Source organism: Vulpes vulpes, chromosome 9 (assembly GCF_048418805.1).
Source record: "Vulpes vulpes isolate BD-2025 chromosome 9, VulVul3, whole genome shotgun sequence".
NCBI classification, from domain to species: Eukaryota; Metazoa; Chordata; class Mammalia; order Carnivora; family Canidae; genus Vulpes; species Vulpes vulpes.
In genome coordinates this window covers 61,363,037-61,382,679 of record NC_132788.1, presented here as the reverse complement: position 1 = coordinate 61,382,679, position 19,643 = coordinate 61,363,037, and the positions used below count along the sequence as shown (strand labels likewise).

General features: G+C 47.8%; 1 protein-coding gene across 1 annotated transcript in view; it reads left to right on the top strand.

The window, feature by feature from the left end:
* IRAK2 (interleukin 1 receptor associated kinase 2) overlaps nt 1–19,643 on the top strand; it is a 62,141-nt gene that overhangs the window by 13,609 nt on the left and 28,889 nt on the right. Inside the window, exons 3-4 of the mRNA XM_072720348.1 lie at nt 11,521–11,667; nt 18,224–18,348. Of these exons, the coding sequence (XP_072576449.1) occupies nt 11,521–11,667; nt 18,224–18,348 (272 nt within the window). The remainder of the gene's footprint in view (nt 1–11,520; nt 11,668–18,223; nt 18,349–19,643) is intronic.

Sequence of the window (19,643 nt, the reverse complement as noted above, 5' to 3'; positions counted from 1 at the left end):
GGCTCAACTACTGAGCCACCCAGGTGTCCCACATTTCTGGTTCTTTTTCCAACAGCTCTAGGCAATGCCTATTGATTCTCCATTTTGTAAGATGAAGTTCTCTATTCTCTTGCCCTTTCTTACCCTGTTCTCTCTACTTTCACCTCCCAGCTTTGGGCGAAGATCAGTTGTAAAGTAGTCCTCCATGGATTTGTCACAGCTCCAGACTCTGCTAAGCCCACAGGGAAGAGCTGGGTCTTGGATGAAGCCCTAATCTCTGGGTCAGGACAGGAAGGGGAATTTGTCTGTGCATCCTTGGTTGATAAGGATGATATCTTGTGATGGGGAAAATAACTGTGTGTATAAGGCATCTACAGGGCGGATTAGTGTAAAGTAGCATTTCCCAAACCACGTGCCTCAGAAGAGTGCTCCAGCAAGATATGCCCCCTGCAAACAAAGAGTTCATGAATAATTAAACTTGGAAAATCCTGTATGCTTTATCAGTGTCCCTACCTTTGGAGATTCATAATGCGAACCATCATATTAAGGCTCTGATAGTCCTGCAGCAAAAAGATATATTTAGTCCAGTGTTTTCCATTTATATTTGATCATGGAACCCCTTTTCATTTGATACCTATAAATAGTCCCATAGAACCAACACACTGTGGGAATCACTGCTTTAGTGAAATGATGACCATGGTGAAATTGCTGGACATCTCAGGGGAGCTTCATGATGGAGACACTGGGGAATCAGGGGCAGATTTTTACAGTCAGGCCAGCATTCAGCATCAGAAGAGTCTTATGCATGAGGTCAAGGCTAACTATCATCCTGGGGCTCAAAACACAAAGATCATACTCCTGAGAGGGACTTTTTCCAGACTACCAGGCTTTGGAGGGAGCCATGTGCCAGGCTTCAGAGCCTAAGTTCTAGTATCTTGGGCGCATAGGAGCAGGAATCAAGGCAGAGGCCACAGTATCAGAGCTGTGGCTCCCAGCCAGAGGCAGATGGGCTGCCATCACTGCTGAGCTCTAGAACTAGTTAAATGCCACCAAAGGCAGGCCTGGGAGTTGAGTCTACCGATGATAAGGATCAGATGGCCTTAGCTCTGAGGGAAGAGTCTAGAAACCTGGTGTGCCTAACCTGTGAGATAAAACTCTGCCTCTTTCCTCCCCACAGCGAGTTAGATACATGGAAGCTGGGCCAGAGAGTCGCTAATGAACTAAAGAAAAGTATTTATCAACTGCCTGTTATAGGTGAGGCATTAGGGACACAGCCATGAAAATACAGATGAGGTCCCAGACCTCAAGGAGCCTGCAGTCCAGAGTGGGAGACAAATGCTGATAGGATGATGACATGGACCGAAACTAACCATGGTGTGAGCGCTTGAAGTGTGTGTGAGATGGAAGAGGGCAGGATTTGATCTCATGATTGGGTAAAGCTTCCCTGAGGCAGCAAAATCTGAGCCTCCATTAGGACAAGTGGGACTAATGAAGGACCACACCACCATTTTTAGGCTGAGAGTGCAGCACATGCAAAGGCCTGGATGTGGGAAGGCTGTTTGGGTTGAGGACCCAAACAGAGGCCATAGGGGCCTCAGCTAGAGGACAGTGATGTGGGTTGAGCCTGGGGAGAGGGCAGGGTACAGGGTCAGGCCACCCAACACCTCACAGGCTGTGGTCAGGAGGCTGCTTTCTCGGGGAGGAAAGGGAAGATTTTGGAGGGTTTATGCCTGAGGCCTGCCCATTGTTTTGGCTGCTGTGTGGAATAAGGGCCTGGGTGTGAGGTTCTGGGTTTGAGGTTCTGAGGGGGAGCTCAAGAAGTTTCTGGAATCTGAAGGGGTCTGAAGGTGACTAAGGTTTTTATCTTTCCTCCTGCTGCTACCATCTTCCTAGGAGTTTTCTTTTGACTTTTGCAATTTTCACACAGCCTCGTTATTTGGTTGTGCAACCTTGACGTTTTCTAACTTTCTGGTTTGGCATCTCAACCAGAGTCATTTCCTTCCTGGAGCTGGGCTCTCAGTGAGCGGGGAATTTTTGGCTGCTGCCTAAAGTGAAACGGAAGAGAGTGATCTCTTTCTCTCCCGAAGAGCCCGAGCTGTTGCAAGGGCCAGATGAGGCTTATGTGTTTACTTTCTTGGAAGGCTTCCCAATATCTACCCCTTGCTAAGCTAGGGAAGGAGAATGCGGGGATAGGATTCCGGGCCACTAGAGAATTGCCCCGGAGGTGGCACTGTGTGCAGCCAAGGCCCCACAGGCCAGGAGTCCACCTAACTGGTTCTAGTTATAACCTGTATTTAGCACCTAATATGTGCTAGGAAGGCATCTTACCTCACAAATCTTATTATCCCTATTTTATAAATGTGGAAACTTGAGGCTCAGAGATTAACTAACATGCCCAAAGCCACACTGCTAGTAAGCAATGGGTTGGGATGGGGACTCAGGCCTGCTTGACCTTAAACCCTACTGGGTAAGTCACTAAATGGCATCAGGTCTCACTTTTCCCCTCTGAAAAATAGGTACACATATTGCCCTATTTTTTCTCATAAACCGGGAAGCTGCAAAACAAGAGAGGGTGAGGTTTTTAAGAAGTTAGTGCTGTGTGGCTCAGGACAGGTCACCTGACTTTTCTTCCACACTATAGTTACTCCACTGGAACAGAGCGAGGCTTTATTCACTGGAGGTTTTTGGGGTGTTGTGTGAGAATGAACAGAGGGTATGTATAATGCATCTGAATCAGTCCCCAGTTTTTTTAGAGAGGGAAGGTAAGAGCTGGAATGAAAGGAGCTGCCCACCAGGGTGGCTCAGCAGTTTAGCACTGCCTTTAGCCCAGGGTGTGATCCTGGAGACCCGGGATTGAGTCCCACGTTGGGCTCCCTGCATGGAGTCTGCTTTTCCCTCTGCCTGTGTCTCTGCCTCTCTCTCTCTCTCTCTCTCTCTCTCTCTGTTTCTCATAAATAAATAAATAAAATTTTTAAAAAAGAAAGGAGCTGCCCTTTCCTGAACTCCTGCTCTGTGCTAAGCTAGTGTAACTGGGCTCCTCTGAGTTGTAAGTTTTGAACACATATTGAGATCATTTGTTAACCAGGACTAGGTTATGTTGCAGTCACACATAAACCCTGAAATCTCAGTTGTTCAACACAATGCACATTGATTTCTCAAAGTCCGGTGCTGCCTCCTTCATTCTTGTAGCTGGCTCTGGCTTCTGGAACATGTGGCTCTCAGGGTCAGTGTGACTGGGGAAGAGGGGCCTGAAAGAGGCTCCATGGCTCTTAATTGTTTTGTCCAGAATGTGATGATAGCATTTCCACTTAAAGTCCATTGGCCAGAACCAGTCATGTGGCCCAGCTTAATTGCAAGGGAGGCTGGGTGTGAGAGGGAGCAAAGGACTCTTTGGTAAGCAATGTCTCACCTGTAGGTTACTTCAATTCATGGGGGTTTATGATAAGCCTCTACCTAATGATGGCCTGCGAGGTCTCTCATGGGCTAACCCTTGCCCAGCTCTCTCATCTGTGCCACTTTCCCCTTCATTCATTCCCTGGAGACTCCTGGCTTAGCATTCACTCAGCTAAGCCACTAGGGTCATCCTTCATCTGAGGAGCATGCCACACTGTGTTCTGCCTCAGGACCTTTGTATAGGTTCTCTTAGAAAACTGGTCCCTCCCCAACTGCCTTGCATTATCCCATGGCCAATCCTTCTCATCCTTTGAGTCTCTGCTTAAACGGTATCTGCCCACAGAAGCCTTCCCTGGCTACACTGTGTAAATAAGTCTGTAAGGTACCACTCCCCCTGTTGAGTTAGTTTTCACCATAGAACTTCTCCCAGTTTATAATTAGAAATCTCTTATTTAACTAGCTTAATGTTGGGATCATGTCCATTTTGATAATGGATGGCATCCCCGGTCCCTAATACAATGAATGAATGAGTGAGTAAGGGTAAATCATTTTAGTAGCTGGTGGAGTACAGGTCCAGTGGAGAACCAGAGATAGAGCAATTAGGAAGGTCAATTAGGAGGTCATTCCCTCATATTTTCCTAATTTTGTGTCTAGCTTGAATTGAGAATTTTGAGGTGTGTGTATGTGTGTATGTGTATGTGTGTGTGTGTGTGTGTGTTTGTCAGTTGGACTTTGGATATCCGAAAGGTCCAGCCCAGAGACTAAAAGGGAAGGGAAAAAAGAGGATGCAGAAAGCTATGTTTGTCACTGATATGGCCAGCTGGCACCAGGATTCTTTAGTTATGTCTGAGTCACTTTTATTTGTTCTAAAAGGATCCATTTCAACCTCATGAGTCAGTTGAAGAGTAAAAATGCACCTAAAAATATTACATCACTGCCTATCTTGAGGGCTTCGAAGGGAGGGAGGGATTTCCAGATTGTACTCACTGAGGAAAGACCTTGGCAGTTAGAGTGCCCTCTGCTCTAGTGTTTGGTTTCTGGGTTTGCCACAATGTTCAGTGTCCCTGAGCAGCTGGGAAGGAGACCCCAGGCCTCTCTCCCAAGGGCTCAGTATGCATAAGCCTTTCAGTTGAAGGAAGCAGGGCATTAGATAAGCAAAATATAAATAAGATAACTAATCTAGGTTTTACTTGTTTTGAATATACAAAACAGAGGTAGCAGTTGAACCTTTTTCCCAGAGCTATTAATGTGAATTAAATAGGCCACCCATAGGGGTTCCTGGCTGGCTCAGTCAGTGGAGCATGTGGCTCTTGATCTCAGGATTGTAAGTTCAAGCCCCGTGTTGCATGTAGAGATTACTTAAAAGTAAATTCTTTAAAAAGAAAAAAAAAAGGTCATGCAAATGAGAAAGCACTTAGGACAGAGCCTGATCCAGGGCTGGGGATGGTGATAATAAACACACTAAAGAATAGTTATCACTGTTGAGCGCTTGCTTATTTCATCCTCACGGCTACTCTGTAGGAGTCAGGTCTTCATCTCGTTTGTCACATGAAGCAGAGTGGTTACCTGGCCAGTAAACCTGCCCTCGACTGATGGGAAGCATGTGAAATGCTGTGAGCTCATCATTTGGCTCCATGCCATAAGTGACTCTGCTCATTAGAGAGAGTGTGGACATCCTGAAATAGTAGAGAGAAAAAGGAATCCAGCCTGTCACCCACTGTGAACCACAAAGGGGACACAGAAATGCTCTGGCTCTGGTATATCTGTCACCTGGTGCCTGAAACTCAAGGCTCATCCCTCTGGACCCTCTGGAAAGTTCCTCTGGGGAACTATTAAAAACATCCAGACTCTGATTTCATTGTTGTGAGAACCCATGTGTCAACCTCTCACTGCTCACAGCCACTAAAACTGTTACTTTAATCACTGGCATCCCCTCCCCATTCCTGGGGGTCTGAGCTGAGAGAACCTCAAGCTACCTGTCCTGTGTGTGGCAGGGTTGGCTGCCCATGGCACAGGCAGGCGGAAGCTGGTCCCGCCTCTCCTCCTGCTGGGTTCCCCTATTACTGTGCCCCATAGCCACTGTGCCTTTTGAGATCATGCCACTGTCTACTGAGAGTCACAGTTTCCATTCCAGGGGTTAAAATGCTGACAATAGCCATTTACCCCAAATGCTTCCTTCAGAGTCCCTAATCTGGAAATCAGAGGTTCTTTCTGTGTGCCTTTTGGGCAAGGAGAGAGGGTAGAGGAGGGCCATTTGCACAGTTTGTGCCCCATCCCTGGCCTTGGGCTGGCTGCTTTACATATTGTGCCCCACTGAGTCCTGAGGCAATCCTGGGACAGAGGGATTATCGTTACTCTGACTCCACAGAGAGCCACAAATGATGCTTAGGGTTAAGAAGCTTGCCCTTGGGGGCGGAGGGGTCGGGGAAGAAGCTTGCCCTTGGCGCGCGGATGGGAATGATAGAGGCTGGACTTAGAAATAGATGGGAGCTTCCCCACATTTATGCTTGGTTCTGTTCTTTTTTTTTTTTTTTTTTTTTTAAGATTTATTTGTTTATTCATGAGAGACACAGAGAGAGGCAAAGTCACAGGCAGAGGGAGAGGCAGGCTCCATGCAGGGAGCCCGATCCAGGACTCGATACCAGGACTCGGGGATCACGCCCTGAGCCAAGGCAGATGCTCAACTGCTGAGCCCCCCAGGCACTCTTTGATTACAATTTATATCTTTGGATCTCATGATGCTGCAGAATAAATTTTAAGTGTTTAGAATCATTTTTGAAAATATAATCCCCGGGGGGTGGGGGAAGAGCAGGAGGCAGCCCCTAAGTAGGAATGACGTAACCAGCTGGTTGCCAGTCTTGTGTTGGCAGACAGGAAACCTGCGGTGAAATTTAGTGTTTGTGACAACCCTTCCTCGTGAATGTTCTGGCTTCCTTTGCCCCATCCTATCATCGATATTCTATTTTTACTTTAATAAGCCCTCAGGTGTAGCAGCTTGAAAGAGTGGGCATTGTGTCTTGTCTGCCCGGCTCTTTGAGATCCGGTTTCCAGGAATGAAAGGTAGAGAAGCCACGTTTTCTCCCTTTCCTGGTTTTGATGGTGGGAAAGGAGGCCCAGCCCGGCCTGCCATCCACCTTCCAGCTTGGATCTGGGACCAGCAACACAAGAAGAGAAGTGGAAATGTTTCATGTTTACACCCTCTATTTATTGTCCGCACCTGAAACACATCTGAAAACCCACAGTATGCTGAGCCTGGGGTTTCACAGGAAACTGAACTTTGTGATCATGTTGTCACCCTGGGCCTGACATGGGGCTCTGTCAGCTGACCCCTGTGGCAGGTTGGCCCTCAAGGGTTGAGGAGATGGGAGGGTGGGTGCCAGGCCAGAATGTGCTGGCAGGACAGCCACAGGACAGCCACAGGACAGTTCTCTCCTTCCCGAGTGGGTCCCCCACTGTAGGCCACCACGTGTCACTGTGAAAGAACAAGAAAAACAGAGAAAAGCCGAACTATCCTCAGGATGAAAACATAAGGAAGCCCTTTTTTTTTTTTTTTTAAAGATTTTATTTATTCATGAGAGACACAGAGAGAGAGGCAGAGACTCAGGCAGAGGGAGAAGCAGGCTCCATGCAGGAGCCTGACATGGGACTCGATCCTGGGTCTCCAGGATCACGCCCTGGGCCAAAGGCGGGGTGCTCAACCGCTGAGCCACCCAGGGATCCCCCCGAAAACATTAAAGAATGTCCCACATGGGTGGAGGCCATAGAGGTCAGCCACTGATGGGCTGATGGTCTCTGTTCCAGATACATCCTGACAGGTGAAGATTTGTGCAAGAAGAGAAATAAAAAAAGTCGCCAGCAATAGGATGCTGCTGTGAGGTCAGGCCAGGATGTTCACCCTCCCCCCACTGCTGACAATGAGGAAATCAGGCTCAGCTGGGCCTCAGACGAGGGGAAGCAGTGCTGCTTCTGGGGCCTCAGACAGCCCGGGGTGCAGGCGGGACCCTCAGGAAGGCAGACAGCTGGGAGCCTCTCCTCTTGTTGGTTATGTAGGAAGTCGTAGGCTTCCAGCTTCACCAGCTGGAAGCAGGTGGCTCTGTCCCCACTCTGGTCACCAATTCACATTCACAGCCAGCGATCGTTTACCGTGTCACTTTGCACAAGGGCCTGTGGAATGAGCGTGGTGGTATCACAGAAGGCAAAGGCGTGGGACTCCATGGGTCCCACCTACATGGCTGCTGCTGGGGAGGAACCCCCCATTTCTAGGCTCTCAGTTTGGGCCAGGAGGGGCTCAGCCTGGGGGGTCGGGTGGGGCAGCCTGGCCCATGAACAACCTTCTGAGTGCCTGGAGACCCCAGATGGGAGGGAATGAAGCTGGTGTTCTCTTGTTGTGGGTGAGAGTCCTGCCTGCAGCCCTGGCTTCCCCTTCTTCCTGCCTCAGTACTCCTTTCTTCTACCTTCCTCTTCAGGTGGGTCCCCTCATCTCCCTGAACCACCAATTCCTTTCTTGCTACTTTCAGGGTTGTGGTGAGAATACTTGTGAAGATATCAAGAACACATCTTAGACAGTGGGTGGCAAAAGCAGAAGTGAGTCAGATCCGAATGTAGAGATTGCCTGCTTGCTAATCTGGGTCAGATGGATTCTCTAGTGTGAACAGCTTCTCACTCTAGCTTGGAAGACTCAGTTCTAGTCATTATTGTAGCTAGCTAGCTGGCTTCCTGATTTTTTTTTCCTCTTAGGAAACATACTTTACTTTGCAACCAATGTGTGATCATTGTTGAAAAATTCTACAATGTGCATAAACAGAAAACCAACCAACCCCATAATGTAAGATTATTGCTAATCATGCTATCCAGAAATAATCACTGTTCACATTTTGTGTATGTTCTTCACCTTTGTCTCTGCATACACAGATGTCTTCTATACTTTTTTTTTTAAGATTTATTTATTTATTCATGAGAGACTCAGAGAGAGAGAGACAGAGACAGAGACAGGCAGAGGGAGAAGCAGGCTCCCCCCCATAGGGAGCCCGATGTGGGACTTGATCCCAGGATCATGCCCTGAGCCAACGGCAGACACTCACCACTGAGCCATCCAGGCATCCTGTCTTCTATACTTTTACATGTATTTTACAGGAAACTGGTTACATAGTCTGTAAACTCTATTGTCGCTCAATGGTGTATTTTTTTAGAGGTTTTTTTTTTTTTAAGATTTTATTTAGTTATTCATGAGAGACAGAGAGATCAACGGTGTATTAATGCCTTTCCATGTCAATGGATAGACACATCTTTTCAGTTGCTATTAAAGTGAAAAAAACCCACCCACACAAGTTAAAAAACTTAAATGAGCAGTCTCATTTCTAGACACAGAAAGTAGAATGATGGGCTCTAGGGGCTGCAGAGGAAAGGGATGAGAAGTTGTTTTTGTTTTGTTTTTTTTGTTTGTTTTTTGTTTTTTTTTTTGAGAAGTTGGTTTTTAATGGAGACAGAGTTCAGTTTGGGAAATCGAAAGGGTTCTGGAGGTGAATGGCGAGGATGGTTGTACAACAGTGTGAATGGCCTAATGCCACTGAATTGTGGACTTAAAAATGGCCTAGGTGGTAAATTTTATGTCATGTGTATTTTATCACAATAAAAAAATATATATATTAAAATTTTTTAAAGTGTGAATGATTCAGAGTTGTGTTAAATGAAAACTGAAAGACTCCCATCCTATTCTCCTTACATTCAATACGTGAGCTATTAAAGAGATAACCAATGTTTAAAAATCATAATAGATACCAATGACATTCCTGTGCATGGAGCTAAGCAGGTGATACCGCATTGTGTTCCTTAGTTCTCATGAAAGGGGGCATGAAATCAATAGACTTGGGAGGTGATGGAGTTGGTTTCCATCGCAGAGCCTGAATTCTAAAGAGCTCAGCTCTGCTACCCTTTTTTTTTTTTTAAGATCGTATATTCTTTTAAAGATTTTATTTATTTATTCATGAGAGACACAGAGCCAGAGACATAGGCAGAGGGAGACGCAGGCTCCCTGTGGGGAGCCCAATGGGGGAATTGATCCCAGGACCCCAGGATCACACCCTGAGCCAAAGCAGATAGATGCTCAACCAAGGAGCCACCCAGATGCCCAATAAATAAAATCTTTTTTTTTTTTAAAGATAATTTTATTCAAGAGAATAACATGTCATTATCAGGAAAGTAGAAAGCCACCCATCATCCTGCACTCAGCCTCCTCAACTAATTCTGTGCATTCCCTGTAGCCTTTCTTCCCACGTTCCCACCCTTCCCTCCTGCTTTGTGCAGGCAGCCCCTGGGTGGTGGCTACAGAGGGGACCCGGGGGGCTGGATGGGGGACACAACAGTGGTGTCTCAGTACTCCTGCTGAGTCCAGTGGGGCCGGTGAAACCAGCCCTGGGTCTGAATCTTATCAGTTGTTTGGGGACAGATCATTTCACCTATCTGAACCTCAGTGTGCTTAAAAATAAAAGGCAGACAATTCTGTTAGCTGCCAGAGGTTGTCATGAAGATCAGACAATCTGTGTGGTTCCATACAAGCATAGTGCCGTGCATTTTTAGGTGTTATTGTTCTAGTTGCAAAGTTTGGGTGTGAAAAACATGGCCCTTTGGTAACAATCGGTTTTGTTTAGAGAGAGACACAGTTCATCTGTCAGAGGAATTGCTACCAGAGGGAGACTCAAAGGCTGGAGATGTTGCATCCTAGGCCCACCTGACGCATGTGTGAGCAAGTCGGAAGCTTTCCCCAGGATTTCAGTGTCCCTGATTTTATGGTTCTCAAATATGAATCCACCCCAGACCACCAGAGGGTGAAGGGCCTGGAATGCAGGGCTGTAGAATTTGGGTTTGGTCTGGAAGGTAATGGGGAGATACAAGGATTGGGAGGAAGAAGAGTATGTACTTCATCTGGACAGTGCGAGGTCATAAAGCCTTTAAATGGGGAAGTGATGAGGCAAGACTTGTGTTTTAGCAGGATGTGACCTGGGGAAGGTCTGGAGGCTGCTCCAGCTGGAGGCAGCTGCCGATGGGGGAGACAATGCCAGGACAGTGGAGGTGGAGGCGAGAGGAAGCTGTATCACAGAGTGCAGGCTCTGAGAAGCTGGTTGGGAGCTGGTGTAAATACACCCTCACAGCAGCTTCAGGGTTTCCACATTGGTGCAAAGGGGAAAGGGATTCCTCTCAAGAACCAGGGGACTTCCACCCAGGCTTCTCCAGCCAGTCCTGCCTGCCTAGGCCATGTGATTTTTGGTGAGCCACTTAACCTGCTCAGGCCTCAGTTTCTGCATTTTTAATAGGGATGAAATTGCAAACAGCTTGTGAGGATGTGAAGGATGCACAGTGGGGCCTGGCATGCTTGGCACTGAAGCTGGCATGGCCACTGTTTGCAGGGGTCCCATCTGTAAGATGGGGAAGGATGCACATGGTTCCACTGCCAGCGGAAGGGGAAGCTATAGGACTGCCAGACTTTTATGTTTAGGGCCTCCACTAGGGATTCAGTGGGGTGAGTAGCTTTAACTTCCTTGTGTTCAGGAAACATTCGTCTACAAAGCCCTTTTGCGTCTGTGTTCCCATTGCCTTCGTCTCAACAGCCCTGGGAGGTAGGCACACAGATGCTATCATTATCACCCTCTCCATTTTATAGGTGAGGATACAGGCTCAGAGAAGGAGAGTGCCTTGTCTAAGGTCACACAGCTGGTCGGATTGGAAGGCAGTTTTGTGTGACTCAATGTCAGAGCTGGACCAATCACAGGAGATTGTCGTGTCCCCCTTCTACATACACAGAGAGGCCGAGGCTGGGAGGGAAAGAAGTCAGAGGCCACAAGTGAATTCGAGACAGAGCCAGGAATGAGCCCAGGTCTCTGACTTGCAGACCCAGCCTCTTTTTTTTTTTAATATTTTATTTTTTTATTCGTGAGAGACATAGCAGAGAGGCATTGATACAGGCAGAGGGAGAAGCAGGCTCCATGCAGGGAGCCTGATGCGGGACTCGATCCCAGGACCCCAGTATCATGCCCTGAGCCAAAGGCAGATGCTCAACTACTGAGCTATCCAGGTGCCCCCAGACCCAGCCTCTTCATGACTATCTCAATTCACTGAATAATAGTAACTTTCTTTCTTTCTACCTTGTGTCAGGGAAACCAGTTCCTGAGATCAAGTGTTCCTTCCTAGACTTTCCGGAAGCTGTGAAGCCAGGAAGGCCCCTAGAAGCTTCTGTAAGAACCATGGAAGATGAACAGGAGAAGGGGCCGTCTGTGAGGCCAGCCGACTTTCCAGGCCCAGGTATTTTAAATTAGATTTAATTTTTTAATTTAAAGGAAGTGTATTAAAAAAAAAAAGGAAGTGTATTTAAGGAAATGTTTTATCTATCAGGATAGTCAGCTCAGCATATAATAGCAAAAAATTGGAAACAGCCATGGGGATGGTAAAATTAACGACAGTCGGTCAGAACAATACAATACTGTTAAAAATGCTACGGATGTGTGTGTGTACTCAGAAACATGCTTGCAATATAGTGAATTTTAAAAGCCCCCCAAAGTCAGATAACAGAATATATACCACTTATTATCATTTTTATAGAAAGAAATTAAGATAACTGTAATTGAGGGCTCTCTCTGGGCCAGACACCATTCTAAGTACGTCAGAGATGCTGACTTATGTGATCCTCAGTTGGCTGCCCAAGTTAGGTATTGTGATCGTCTCCATTTTACAGATGAGGAAACTGAAACATGAAGGGGTTACACAGCCTGCTAAGGTCATATGCTCTGGGACCTAGGTATTTTCCCTGTGGTTTCCCAAACCCCGAGCATGAGCTGGTCCTGCTGCCTGCCTCTGCCTGGGAGCCTGATAACTTCTCTGTCCATTCTCCAAGCCCCAGGGCCTGGGCCTCTCAGCCTGGCCATGGGTGCTGTCTGACAGGTGCTGCCTGCCACCTCCCCCACCTTCCTCTCCTCCACACATCGCAGATCTGCTGGTTGCTCTATAGCACCTGAGGAACCCAAAGGAGAAGTGATTTGCTCAAGGTCACGCAAGTAGGAAGTAGCACCTGAGCAGTGTGATTGATTGATTATTTATTTATTTATTCATGAGAGGCACAGAGAGAGAGAGAGAGGCAGAGACACAGGCAGAGGGAGAAGCAGGCTCCATGCAGGGAGCCTGACATGGGACTGGATCCCGGGACTCCAGGATCACACCCTGAGCTGAAGGCGGTTCTAAACTGCTGAGCCACCCAGGCACCCCTGAGCAGTGTGATTTAAATGCCTCTGTTCCTAACACCATACACACTGCTACCCCACAGCCTTTCAGACCATTTCAGATTTGTTTTCATCCCCTTGTGCCCATGGAAGGGTTCAGGACAGTTTGCCAAGTGATGGAAGGACTCAGCCAGCAGGTGGCTTCCCTGGGATGGTGGGTAGCGGGCAGGGTTGGGGAGGACTACTATTCACACCCACGTGTCCATTCTCACCACCTCTTCCCGGGGGTCTGGCCTCCCTTCTGCTCCCCTGTAGGCTCCTGAGTGCTGAGCAGCAGGTCTCAAATCCAAGAAATCTCCATTCATTGATGCTATCCCTGAAGTCAGGGTCAGGGTTAGCCTAGAGGAGTGTGCCTGGGTTTTTGTATTAGACAAACCTGTATCTGAGTCCCACTTCCCACTTTCTAGATGGAGAATTACTTAGCTTCTCTGTACCTCAGTTTCTTCATCTAAAAAAGTGGCCACAGGAGCACCTAGGTGGTTCAGTTGGTTAAGTATCTGACTCTGATTTTGGCTAGAGTCATGATCTCGGGGTTGTGAGATCGAGTCCCATGTTGGACTTTGTGCTTTGTGTGGAGTCTGCTATCTGACTCTCTCTCTCCTTCCTCTGCCCCTCTCCGCATCCATGCATTTGTGCAGTGCGTGCTCTCTATCTCTCTCAATGAACAAATAAAATCTTAAGAAACAAAAAAATCAAAGAGCAAGCACAGTAATGAAAGCCTGTGCCAGTATGTTGTAGTAAGGAATCAAACACCTCATTGTTGCTACCGTGTAGGTGCTCATCAAATGTTGTTATTAGCAGTGTTCCCAACTCCCCAGATAGGTTGCAGCTGGGAAATTAATTTTCCACCAGGGAGATAGACGCAAACAAAAATAAGTGCAGAACTTTGATCAGCAGTTAGAGATAAGGGGAAGTGATCCTAAAGCAAATGTCATACTGGCTGGTGGCCAAAGGGAAGAATCAGAGTAAAACAGGGAAATTCTAGGGAAATGCGACCCGGATGGAGGAGGTGATAGAGGTCACAACTTGGTCTGGCCTTCCTTATCTAGGCGACTGCAAGTCCAACTTCATTGGGCAAGGCCCGAATGGCCCTCGGGAGCACATTTGCCCCAGCAAGTCAAGATGATAAATAAACACAGTCCACAGACGGAGGAAGGAAGCTGGTTGTCTCTCTTTGCCCAAACAGAAACTAATCATGAATTTAATCTAATAACCCAAACCCCATCTTCTCTTGGGGAAATGCTAAGATTCCGTTGGGCCCCCAAGTTCAGGCTGACTGATTATTGTGCTTGAGTGGAAAATGCAGAGGTGGTAGTGGCGGCAGGGGAAGACAGGTGGCAGTGATGCCACTTGCCATGTGGGAGCTGCTGGCCCAAGAGCTTCTTGTGCCCCACCAAGTTGCCCTGATGCTCCCCTGATGTGGGGGCTCTTGTTGCTCCCCTGGACAGCTGGGGAAGGCTGCATCACCTGCTGAAGCTTCATGGCTGAGAAAGTGGTAGGGCCAGGATCCAGCTCAGGGCAGTTGCTCCTGAATCCACATGGTAACCTCTCCCTGCACGTACTGATTCCCTTGTGGGTGGGAAGGAAATGGGAGAGAGACACAGAGGAGGAGAATACATGAGCACGAAAGCCATCAACGAGTTGTGAGCCACTCATTAAACAGCTTCACAGGGCACCTGGGTGGCTCAGTGGTTGAGCGTCTGCCTTTGGCCCAGGTCATGATCCCAGGGTCTTGGGATGGCTCACCCACAGGGAGTCTGCTTCTCCCTCTGCCTATGTCTCTGCCTCTCTCTCTCTGTCTCTTATGAATAAATAAATACAATCTTTAAAAATAAATAAACAGCTTCACAAAGCTGGAATTCAGATAATAGGGCTTTAGTAGCCGACGTACCTGTCACAAAGTCTTAGCTATAGGAGAGGCTGTCGGGCTATCTGGCAGGATCTCTTATTCTGCGCATAGTTTTACCAGCTCTGGGACACCCTGTGTGCCAGAGACTGATCTTTGTGCTTTTTAACTGTCATCTCGCTTATTTTGTCTGGACAAGAACTCTACCAGGAGTGGGCTTTTCCTGCTCTTTTTGCATTTGAGAAAGCTCAAAGAAACGAAGCACAGGTCACCCTGGTTCAAATCTTAGTAATAAAAGAGCCAGGGGCAGCCCTTGTGGCTCAGCGGTTTAGTGCTGCCTTCAGCCCAGGGCCTGATCCTGGAAACCAGGGATCCAGTCCCATGTCGGGCTCCCTGCATGGAGCCTGCTTCTCCCTCTGCCTGTGTCTGCCTTCTCTCTCTCTCTCTCTCTCTCTCTCTCATGAATAAATAAAATCTTAAAAAAAAAAAAAAAAGAGCCAGGACTTAAGGCCCTTTCTCTCTGATACTGACAGAGGAGATGAGGAAGCTGTAGAGGCAGCTCCACTGGTGCCAGTCGCAGGACAGGATGCAGGAAACCTCAGATCAGAAGCAGCACCTCTCTAATGTACTTTACTCATGCCTTCAGTGACACTCAGCAGAATGAGATGCAATGTATTCTGCTTGGTAACGCAGACATTCCAGAAAGATTGTTGTAGGAAATATTTTTTTAGTGAAAGTTTTGGCACGTGGAGGGTGAGTGATTTGGAAAGGACATGTGTAAAGAGTGTCTTCCCAGACCCAGGGCTTCCACCAAGCATTTACAAAGCAAGTCTAGTTCTTATCCGATTTGTCAGCTTTGTGGTATTGGCTCAAATCCCATTCCTTTTTCTCCCCAAACCACAGGGATAAAGAGCCACTCCTTCAATGAGTAGCCCTCATATGTCGCAAGAGCAGACCTCAGTGACCACCCTCCCAACCCAAGAGGCCTAGTAGAGCCCTCAGGTGAACCCCAGGCATCAATCCAGACCTGAAAGTCATGGTTAATGCGAGACCAGTGCTGGCCTGAGAGTCACTGGGCAACGGGAGAGGAAGAGGGACCATCTGTGCCCTGAGAGCCCTGCCGCAAGGCCAGGGTCAGGGTGAGGGCAGAACTTGAGGGCTCCCAGTGGTACAAGAGAACACAGATGTTAGAAAAGATGTATATCTTATGCCCAGGAAACTAGGGGTTTCAATTAAGGCTAAATAGATAATGTGTGTGAATTAAAGTGGATTGAAAGAAAAACATCAAGTAACTCACCGTGAGGTAGTACAGAGCCACGGCCAACAATTAGGAGATGGAGGAACATGACCACAGTTTGGGGACACAGGCCAAGGGTACCAAGCTAAGGCCAAGAGAAGGCAGGGCCTGGGCAGAGGCAGCAGTGGCAGGGAGCCTTTCTGCAAGGCATGGTCCCCGGGCCCCCTAGCAGAGGCCTGTACTAGACTGGGTCACCTGAGAGGCAGAAGGTTTCTCCTCCTCCTCCTCCTCCTCCTCCTCCTCCTCCTCCTCCTCCTCCTCCTCCTTCTTTTTTAAAGATTTTATTTATTTATTCATGAGAGACAGAGAGAGTCAGGCAGAGACTCAGGCAAAGGGAGAAACAGGCTCCCTGAGGGGAGCCTGATGAAGGACTCAATCCTGGGACTCCAGGATTACACCTTGAGCTGAAGGCAGATGCTCAACTGCTGAGCCACCCAGGTACTCCCAGAAGGATTTGCACAGAACAAATGCCTGAGAGAAAATGGAAAGGAGCTGGGCAGGGCTGGGGGAGGCTTAGGGTCTGGAGCCAGGAGAGGGGGTGAGAAGGTTGGGGGGGGCGGTGTCTAGGGCAGGCTCACTTGGAATCTTCAGGGAGGTCAGGGCCCGGGGTCTCCCCTCATTTTCCCCTCCACACCCAGCCAGAAGAGCAGCCCCTAGGCAGCATGGGTGGTTTTTGTGGGGTGGATCTGAGAGGGTGGTGGAGCTTGTGGTCCGCTGTCTGGGAGCAGCAGCTGGTCATCAGCAGACAACTCAGGGAAAGAGCCTTAGGGTGCCCCCTCTCTTGGGCTCTGTGGGGATGACAGAGCCTGAGCCTGCGGTAGTTGAGCTTTGTTTTTATCAACTCCCTGGGTTAATAGTTAAGTAAGCCCCATTTTAGTTTCCTCATGGTGCTATTTTCAGTTTTCTGAATTAAGTTTTTTTTTTTTATGGCCAAAGTTCTAGATTAATCACTCATTTCCTGATGTTATAAACCAGAAATACTTGAAGCAGGTGGATTGGGCCAGTAACCCCGATGTCAAGGCCAGATTCCCTTGGAGGGCCGGCACTCAGTTCCTCGGAGGCCATCCCAGCCACGGGGCCACCTGGGTGTCTCCAGATGGTGACATCCGGAGCTTCTGGCTTCTGGCTGAGGCCTGCTCCTGTGTGGATCAGTCACCGCAGCTCATCCCTCCTCCTGTCTCATCCCTGGCTTGCATCTGCTCCAACTCATCCGACTCCAGGGTGCCTCATTAGCGTTCAGGTTAATTTTTTTTGTGGTGCCCAGTGAAGAAATGTCCCCTTTTTAACCTGGCTTTTACCTGACCCCAAGCTACTCCTCAAGCCTTCTCTCTCCTGAATCTTCTTCATTCACAAAGGGATTAAGAGTGCAGACTTCAGGAGCACCTGGGTAGCTCAGTGGGTTAAGCATCTGACTCTTGATCTCAGCTCAGATCTTGATCTCAAGCCCCTAGTTGGGCTCCATGCCCCACATTAGGTGCCCTCTGTGGAACCCACTTAAAAAAAAAGGCGTGGATTCCAGAGCCACTGGCTGTGTGCCCTTGGAAAGGTTACTTTACCTCTCTCTGCCTCAGTTTTACCATCTGTAAAGAGGATATGATCTACTGAGATAGTTGTGAGGCTTAAATGACTTCACAAGGTGGCTCATTTAGAGTGACGTCAGTGTTAGTTAACTAAGCGTGCCTGGAGTACTTTATGTGTGCTGGGGCTTGCCCACTCATACCTTCACACAGCCAGCCCTACTTCCCCAATACCCTCTGACCTCAGATCCACTTTTTAAAATCCTCTATGAAACCCTCCTTGGCCTCCCAACCTGCTTTGGTGACCTCTGCTGCCTCCGCCCTTGGAGGCTGGTCATTCTCATTGCTGTTGTGATGGAGTTTTCTGGAAGACGGGCTCCATAGCTGATCACCTGTGTCCTTCACTGCTCCTTGTGTGGGAGGTGGGACAGTGCAGGGTTTGGAAATCCCATGGATTCCCATTTGAATTGTGGCTCTGCCCCTTATTGGGTGTGTGGCTCTAGGCAAGTAGCCACTACCTCCAGTGCTTCCATTTCTCTACCCGCCAAATGGGAATCATATATAGAACCAGCCCAGGGGGCAGCCCCTGGTGACGCAGCGGTTTGGCGCTGCCTGCAGCCTGGGGTGTGATCCTGGAGACCTGGGATTGAGTCCTGCGTTGGGCTCCCTGCATGGAGCCTGCTTCTCCCTCTGCCTGTGTCTCTGCCTCTCTCTTCTCTCATGAATGAATGAATAAAATCTTAAAAAAAAAACAAAAACCAGCCCAGGGATGGGGCTGTCATAGAGCATCACTGAGGTAACTAGAGAGGAGTGTGCAGGCTGGCAGCTGGGGGGGTCAGGAAGTAGCAGGTGTTGTGTTTGTAGAGTGAATGAGAAACTGGCGTGGGAACTGGTTGAGGACCCCTCCTGTCTTACTCCTTTCCAGGACGTGGCCAGACCCATGAGCCGTCCTTTCCAGGGCCTGCTCCAGCCAGAACCAACCTCCTACCTCCTTCTGCAGATGCCCCTCATTCCTTAAAAAGCGATGTTCCTGTTTCATCTAATTCAAAGGTAAACCCCACCCCCAATGATTCCCACTCCCCCCAGCTTGTGGCTCTTGCCCAAAAATGCAATGTATTAGGGCACCTGGCTGGCTCAGTCAGTAGAGCTTGCAGCTCTTGATCTCAGAGTTGCGAGTTCAAGCCCTACATTGTGTATAGAGATTACTTGTTTTTTAAAAAGATTTTATTTATTTATTCATGAGAGACACAGAGAGATGGGGGGAGAGAGGCAGAGACACAGGCAGAGGGAAAAGCAGGCTCCACGTAGGGAGCCCAATGTAGGACTCGATCCCAGGTCTCCAGGATTATACCCTGGGCAAAGGCGGTGCTAAACTGCTGAGCCACCCGGGCTGCCCTATGTATGGAGATTACTTAAATGAATAAACATTAAAAAAAAAAAAAAAGCAATGTATTGGAACCAATTTGGAGGCTAGGGTTTAGGGGAATGAAGGAGAAAGGTGAGTCATGGAATTACTCTAAGCTTCTAAGACTAAATGCAAGCTAGTGAAGCCCAGGCTTGGGATGGGAGTGACTGGAGACAGTGCACTTTACATGAATACATGTTTGTAATGAGATTTTCCATTATTTGTGTTTAAATGAGAGCTGATACATAGCATCCTTCTGCCCGCAAAGTATATTGGTTACATTTATACTAAGTCATTTGCTTACAAACCACCTCTGTTCTAACCTTTTTTCCACATAATATGTCTGAGTTATCTTGAATTTTCTTTTTTTAAAAGATTTTATTTATTTATATGACAGGGAAAGAGCATGAACAGGCGTAGAAACAAGGGGAGAGGGAGAAGCAGGCTCCCCACTGAGCAGGGAGTCTGATGCGGGGCTCTGTCTCAGGACCCTGGGATCATGACCTGAGCCAAAGTCAGATGCTTAACTGACTGACCCACCCAGGCACCCTGTTATCCTGAATTTTCAATGACTTGGGTCCAGGGCCACATATGACTTTTGTGGCACTTTTGCATTCATGTGCCTTTTCTTTCCTTCATTAAAAAAATTTAAAGATTATATTTTACAATTGTATTGGCACAAACATGAATGTAATCCAAGCTGGATTAAAAATTAAAACATTTTCTTTGACTCTAAAAGTTCATTTTTGTTCTTCTGACTTTAAAAGAAATCAAAAAGTTTTTGTGGGCCTCTAAAAGTGTCCTGGGCAGGGTGCCTTGAGGAAAAGCCGATGCTATATGGGTCTGGTTAATGAAGTTCTTCCATAGAGGAGATGGGCACTTAAGCATGGGTTTTGGGTTTTGATTTTTAATAATTAATAATTTTCTAAGACAATCTAAT